The 7,378-nt window shown below is 38.6% G+C and overlaps 1 protein-coding gene across 1 annotated transcript in view; it reads right to left on the minus strand.

The window, feature by feature from the left end:
* Positions 1 to 918: 918 nt before the first annotated feature.
* CCDC141 (coiled-coil domain containing 141) overlaps positions 919 to 7,378 on the minus strand; it is a 331,211-nt gene continuing 324,751 nt past the window's right edge. Inside the window, exons 23-24 of the mRNA XM_006866703.1 lie at positions 3,643 to 4,469; positions 919 to 1,186 (exon numbers count right to left, since the gene is read on the minus strand). Of these exons, the coding sequence (XP_006866765.1) occupies positions 919 to 1,186; positions 3,643 to 4,469 (1,095 nt within the window). The remainder of the gene's footprint in view (positions 1,187 to 3,642; positions 4,470 to 7,378) is intronic.

The following is a 7,378-nucleotide window of genomic DNA, read 5'->3' on the forward strand; positions in this document are numbered from 1 at the left end:
ATCTTGGTGGGTTTGAACCATCCATTTTGCAGTTAGCAGCCCAGGGCTTATTCTATACAGCTGCACCAAGACTCCAGAAAGGTAGATAATGAACTCATTCTGCAAATGGGAAACTAAGGCACCGATATGTGTTACCACAGGCTGCAAAAATGGTCAGAAGCCAGAAATGAGATTAGAAATAGGAAGACCTTGTTATAATTGTATTACGGCCACCTAAAACACATCAAAGGAATGACAGGCGTGAAGTTGACCCATTATCATAGACTATGTTCCGTCTTGTTCTATGACATGCAGAGTTGATGGAAGTTTGAAACTCCATTTAAAGTTGACAGCACATCTATTCTCCAGTGTCAAACTCGTAAGATCAACATGAGACATGATTATTTACAGCAGCATCTTCAGACTCAGTAATGTAGTCTGTTGAAACTATATAAAATGAATCTCAGTACATGAGATCAAGATTGGAAAATAAAAATTAAATGGCACCTAATGCAATAATGAAAATAACTTTTGTTAATTGTTTCTCTTGCTATTCCCTATAAAGCAGTGTTTATGAATACCATTAAAAATAAATGAACAAACAATTGGATGTGAAATTTAATTCATGTCTACATGATGTCTTTAAATTTTCTTTAGATGGGAATAATCATGCACATTTTACTGTGTATGAAATTGAACAAATCTCTTTCTATAGTGCAAAAATATATCCTTATCCACTAAAAATAATTTATCAAACCTCAGCTACATTAAAGCAGTAAGGACAATCCTATTATTTTAGCAAGCATTGGTATTAGCCATAATAGCAATATGAACAGAGTGGAGGTACACTTGATAAAGGATGCTTTGTAGGTGGTACAGGAAAATAGAAAACTGTATTGTACTTCAGGTTCATTAGAATGACATCCATCAGTGCCAACATCATAGTGTGGATAGCCAGTACATTAAAGACACACTAACATAGATGACACATAGCGTAATCCAGTTTATTCTTGTGATTGGTGGCTTGCGGTTACCTGTTACGTGCAGGAAGACACTGGAAGAGAGAGTGCCACTAGAGTTTTGGGCCCGAGCCACATAGAGGCCTGTGTCTGCCTCACATACCTTCGAAATGAACACTGAATGCCTTGTCTCCTTGTGACAAACCTGTAAGTGACCATCTGCAGACAATTCCTGGCCCTTCTTGTACCTGAAGCAGAGAGTCAGTATTTAGTCAGATCACTGTTCATCGGCATAATTTCCAAGTTCAAATAACCATTGCAAATAGACCCATTGCTACTGTAAAGAAAGAAAACCCAAAATCCCGTGGCCATCGAGTGGTTTCCAAATCATAGTGCCCCTATAACTCACTGCCTTTGAGTTGATTCTGACTCATAGTGACCCTATAGGACAGAAGCAGACTGTCACATTTTTCTCCTATGTAACAGCTGATGGGTTCAAACCATTGACCTTTGGGTTAGCAGGCAAATGCTTAACCACTGCATCATCAGGGATCTTGCAACTGTAATACTCTCTATAGTTAGCAGGACTTTGTAGGGATATGAAATTCAAGTACAGCTGTTTATCTTTCAAGCAGAGATTAACAGAGAAATGTTTTGATTGGCTCAGACCAGGTTTTTAAAACATTTAAGTTTTAGACAACATTTAACAGTTGGAATATTGTTTATGAAATTTTTTTTATCCAGCTTTTCTGGAAAAAGTAGACTATGTGGCCACACTGGGCCACCATTCCCTCATGGCAATTATTAACCTACAGTGGGAAATGATAGCCTCTTATTTGGCCTGCTTCAATCTTGCAGTTCTGTGGAACCGCAGCTTGTGACTCATTGGAATCCAAGCTGGAATGAGACTCATGTGCCCTGTCACATTCAGACCAAAAGAGCTCCTTGGGAGTACAAACGTACTGTTTTAGATAAGGATACGTATACATCCTATTCTGGTGAAAGGAGCTCATAAAATTTTTATGAATTAATTTAATTAGAAGAGGAAAATGCTCTTAGTTATAAAAGACATCTTTGCAATGGGACAATTATTGTTAAATGACATGTTTCTCAAAGTTTCCTGTGAAAATGAACATGTTGCTGCATCATTTTTTTGTAAAGCAACTACCGTGTTTCTTTTGTGTGTTCTAGATTCCTGTTCATCTATTTATATCCTAAGTTTTTACAAATAAGAAGTGACAACAACCCTGAATCGTTATCTACTCCTTTACCTAAGCAATGATTTTGCCTTTGAATATCCTAAGAAAATGTAGCTTATCAGTTAATTGAACAACATTTTGTGAATCAGGTAGAAGACTACTTTTTCTCAATGCTGCAATAGTCTTGGCTCTTCACTATATACTCAACAAGTTATCTATTTAGTGGACACAATAAGGAAAACCTCAGACAACATTTTTCTTTAGGGTGAACTGATATTTAATGATGAATTGAATGACTTTTATGTTCATAAATATGAAATTTTGGATTTATAAAACACATGCGATTATAAAAGCAACAAAATAAAACTAGAAGCGTAAGTGGCTATGCTATCAGGACAAGTATCATTTCTTTGAATAATTTGAGAAACACACATTTCTTATAAGCACTATAGATTGCTCACAGCGCAAGTACCATCCCTGGGCACACACAAGCCTTGAAATGATGAATTTCATGTCTACTGAAACATTCTGATAAACAAATGCTTCTTTGCTTATATTAGTTTCTAAGCATAAACTTCCTCTCACATATTTGTTACTTGGTTGTTAAATAAATCTGCTTAAGGATGAAAACTTTCTAAATGTTAACATTAGGACTGCTTCTATTGTTATCCTCATTAAGTGACTAAAAGTCTGTATTCTGCAGTTTATTTTTTCTAAAATAAGTAGGTTTAAAAAAATGTTTCCAGAGTGAAATAATGTTGCTCACAGTTCAGTTATTACAGCACCTTTTAAAATGAGTTGATTACCTGTCTCCTGTGAAAGATTTTTATTCCACCTTTCACACAGAAGGAACTTATAAAAAGAAATCTAAGTAAATCAACCAAGTACTACAAAAGTGGCTTGTATGACTCTGCTAGGAAGAGGGAAAGAAGGAAATGAATAAATGACAGGAAAGGGAAAACTTCCCATTCTAATGCTTTTTAATTGAATGTTGTTGTCAATTGTCATCAAGGCGGTTCTGGCTCATAGCAACCTTGTATAGGGGTGGCTGGTGAGTTTGAACCACTGACCTTGTGTTAGCAATCCAGTGCTTATCCTACAGCACCACACCAGGATTCCTTTAATTGAATAAGGGATGTTAAACCAAGAAAATATCATGGTTATGTAGAAAGAGACAACAGCAAAGAATTTCAATGTCCAATATTTAGAAATGTGGAGTGTTAAATCAGAGGGGAGGGGAGCAGAGAAGGGGGGAAAGTTTAACTCACTTGCAATGCCTTTGGGGTTTGTTAACTTATTCTTTTATATGGTTACTTTTATACTTAAGCATATTAGCCATGCTGGATCTAAAATGAGAGTTGGGGGTCGATGTGAGATTGAATCATGCAGAATCACAATGTCATAGAATATTAATCAGCAAGCCCTAAACGTTTCAGTTAGTGCACATAGATTTCCTCAGTGATTCAACTTGTCTGTTCTATGGTTTGTCATTATAGGCTACCCACCATGTCAGTGTAGGCTCTGGAAATCCTGTTACTTCAACTTCCAAAGTCACTGGAGAACCTTCCATGACAGTGACATTAGACAGGAGTCTGGAGATATTAGGTGGCTGGCCAGCTAGGCTGACCACTCTGTTCTTTGCTGATGTACTTTTAATCTCTTCTTGGGAAACCACTGGCATCTGATGGCCCCCGCTGGCCTCAGGGGAAGCATGCAGCCTGTCTTGGGTTTTAGTGACCGTACTATTAGCATGCATTTTCTCCCGTGTTCCTAGCAAGCTTCCCTGTGTCTGAGGGTGCCGCTGTAAAGCTCTCTCATGCACCTCACTCAGCATGCTCTCTGGATGGTTAGCACTGATTCTGCGAAAGGCAGTGCTTTTTTCCTGAAATCCCTGGAAGGTAAATGGGGCCTCAGATTTGAGTTGGGGATAAGGCCTCTCAAAATGACTTGAAAATGTTTCTCTCTTATCCTGGCATGTGTCAGCAAAAGCCACAGGTGGTGGCAGAACAGACTCCTGGGCTTCCCCTGGGCTGCTGGCTTCTGGCTGCATCCTGAGGCTGCTTAAGTGGAGGCCAAGGGAGCAGGAGCTTGGAGGAGGCTCCACCTCCATATCCGATGGTGCCAGGAGGGATTCAGGGCTTCCAGGGAGTGGAGGCAAAGAGATATCATCAGGTGAGACACACTCGTATTCCTCTCCTGAAAGCAGGTCTTCAGGCAGGAGAAGGCCCTGGACACCACCCTCTTTGGCTGAGGCCTGCTGTTTCAGGTCCTGTGGAGGCAGATTCTCTCTTGCTCCATTGATAACTACATTATCTGCCACTTGCTCCCGCCCCTTCAAAAGAGAAAAGCCAAGGTTTCCAGTTAGTCATTCATTTTTCTTTTTCCAGGTCCCAATTAGAGTACAACGCTGCTTCAGAGAAACAACTTGAGAAATGCTTCAGAAAATTAAAGCTTAGGGCCATGGAACTTGAATCCATTTGTCCAACCTGGGTACAGTCCCATCCATGACTAAGGAATCATTAAACTGACCTCAAGTCTGTGAGTGAAATGCGATAGATATTGTAAAATTTAAGAGAGAAAGACCTAATTTTCATGTGCAAAGTGAAGATTAGATGATGCTGATGTCTGAGGAGTCCCATTCGACCAGCAAACTCCGCTTTGGGCTATTTTATTTGGCTACACTTACAGTCTATGTAAACACACAGTCCCAAATGCCAGAAACCTCCTTGTTAGGGGACCTTCCCAGAATAACTCCACAGTTCTCTCAAAAAAAAAAACTATTCTCAATGACTGGTTTTATTTTCTTAAACGTTCTTAGTTCTATTTTTAATTTGGAATTTTTTTTACTGAGTACCTACTAGACACTAGAAGATAAAACGGTGAGTAAAAATAGGTACAGTCTGTGCCCTCGTTGAAATAATAACTTAATGGGGGCTGGGGGGAGGTAGATAATTAAACAATCACATGTTACGGTCTTTCTTAAGAGACCACATGAAGATACAATCGAAGAATAACTGCCACTAATTTTTCTGACCCATGTTAGGAGCCATGGATAACAGTATGTCTCCTTGCACTTAGAAGTAGTCTTCCCCACTTATCTATGGCAATCTCTGCATTAAGAAGGGAAGAAACACTGGTGGTGGAGTGAGTTAAGCATTAGACATAACCACAAGGTCAGTGGTTCAAACCTACTAGCTGCCAAGGGAGGAAGGTGAAGCTATCTGCTTCCGTGAAGATTTACAGTCTCTAAAACCATATGGAGCAGTTGTACTCTGTCTTACAGGGTCACTGAGAGTCAGAATCAACTCAGGGCATTGTGTTTGGCTTAAGAAAGGGTTTCATCTATCCCCACCTGCCTGTGCAATATTTTTTCCTTTCTTCTCCTTTCCTTCGCCCTTCAGGTACTTTTTACCTACTTAGCCAACACTAGTTTTTGTCCTGTAGTTCATGTACTTAAGAAATATTTTACATTGACTTTGATTTCTTTGTTTGTTTTTAGCCCATAGTCTTTCTCATGATACATAAGTAGGTTTAGAGTAAATAAATGTGTTTTTAGCTTGAAGAGCAGAAGCAAAAACAAAATAATGTTCCTTTTCCTCTCTCACAGATGATTTTCCCCTAGACACAGTTAGCCTAGCTTAGAGAAAGCAGTTTCCTTCAAACATTTAGACATTAAGTTTTGGGACTAAATATCAGAAGTTCTTAAAATCTCATTTAAAAAGCAAAACAAAACCAAAAAAAAGAAAAGAAAAGTAAAACCACAAAAACAAACTTTAAGTAAACATAATTCCCGTAGGGAAGGCCCTTCCTTCCTTTGGTTGTCTCAACACAGTTTAGCATTGTCTCGTTCCATCTCTTTCTGAAAGCCAAATGTTTATTCTCCTTTGCTACATGGACTTTGAGCCATTATTCTGTTTAGTCTAAGAATCTCCTTTACATTATTTCTGGCAGTCTCTGTTTGCACTCTTTGCCTGAAAGGGTGTTTTATTTGAGAAGAATTTTATTCTTGTATCATTTACTTGTCTTATATTTAGCAAAGATCTGTCTCCCTGAAATTTCCATGAATGGATCTTAATCAGCCACCTAGAATGACAGTATGTCCAACTGCTTTCTGATGTAACTTTTTTTAACAACTTGTATCAGAAGAATCTATCCTATATATTGAGTCTTACTCAATGTTCCCAAGTCCTCTTCAGCTTTGACTCTTGAAACATTCACCATGATGATCACCTCCTAGGAGGGCCAACACCTACTGGGCCATAAACTCATTCATAGGCTAGAAGGAGAGGGACATTGATTGATCAGAAGGCCATCTGTGGGGGAATTCCTTGATGACTTCTAAAGGTAACCTAGGATTCTTCAAGGAAGAAATAATATTTGTCTGAAAATTTATAACAAACTTATGATAGAACCCTGAATAAAAATCCAGGTCCTCTCCATGTTTCTTACTCTTCACTGTAGAGGATCTAAAATTTAGATGGACCCAAAATGGTGGGTTTTTAAAAAGGAATCAGACAAGCTCAAATCAGTCCCTCAAAAGACAGACCCTTTCTTCTGGTCCGCCGCCCAGCAAATGGATACATTCAGGTTGGCTCTAGGACATGGAAAGGCCCTATCGAAGACAGCTGTAGTTGTCTAGCTATGCAATCAAATGCCTTGATGGGAAAGGTCATCTAAATCAGAAGTGATGTTTTAGAAAATCCACCAGAGCAGTCCATAAGCCCAGTCACTCAGCCCAGCATTTACTGGTTACTCATTCCGGTCTCCTGTGTCTGACTTTCAGTTAGTGCCAAATTCAGGAAGGGAATCCAAGGATATTTTTTTTTTTCACTCCTTACATTTCTTAAAATTCAGAAAGTCCCTAAGTCAAAAAGTCCCTAATTCAAAAATAATACTAACAGAGTTCTAAGAGAGAAGCAATTTTCTCAAATCTTCTTTTGGAAACATTTCAAATTATTAATGCTCTCTACCTCCCAAATATGTTTGTTTACAGAATTAATAAACTTTTCATTTGGGAAATAGATCTACAAGATATATTTTATTGGGGAAATAATGTTAAGATATTGACTGTCTTTTGAATCGTGGTTTCCTGGGCATACCATTATAAAATAGACACATGAGGGGGAGAGAAAGGAATAGCCAGAAATATTACCATAGAAAGCTTGTAAGTCCATCTTCTGCCTATAACTGATTGGAATACCTAAAATGGGCTACAATGTGCCCAGTGAAGGAGGCTTCCTG

This window comes from Chrysochloris asiatica, unplaced genomic scaffold (assembly GCF_000296735.1).
Source record: "Chrysochloris asiatica unplaced genomic scaffold, ChrAsi1.0 scaffold00094, whole genome shotgun sequence".
Classification (NCBI taxonomy): Eukaryota; Metazoa; Chordata; class Mammalia; order Afrosoricida; family Chrysochloridae; genus Chrysochloris; species Chrysochloris asiatica.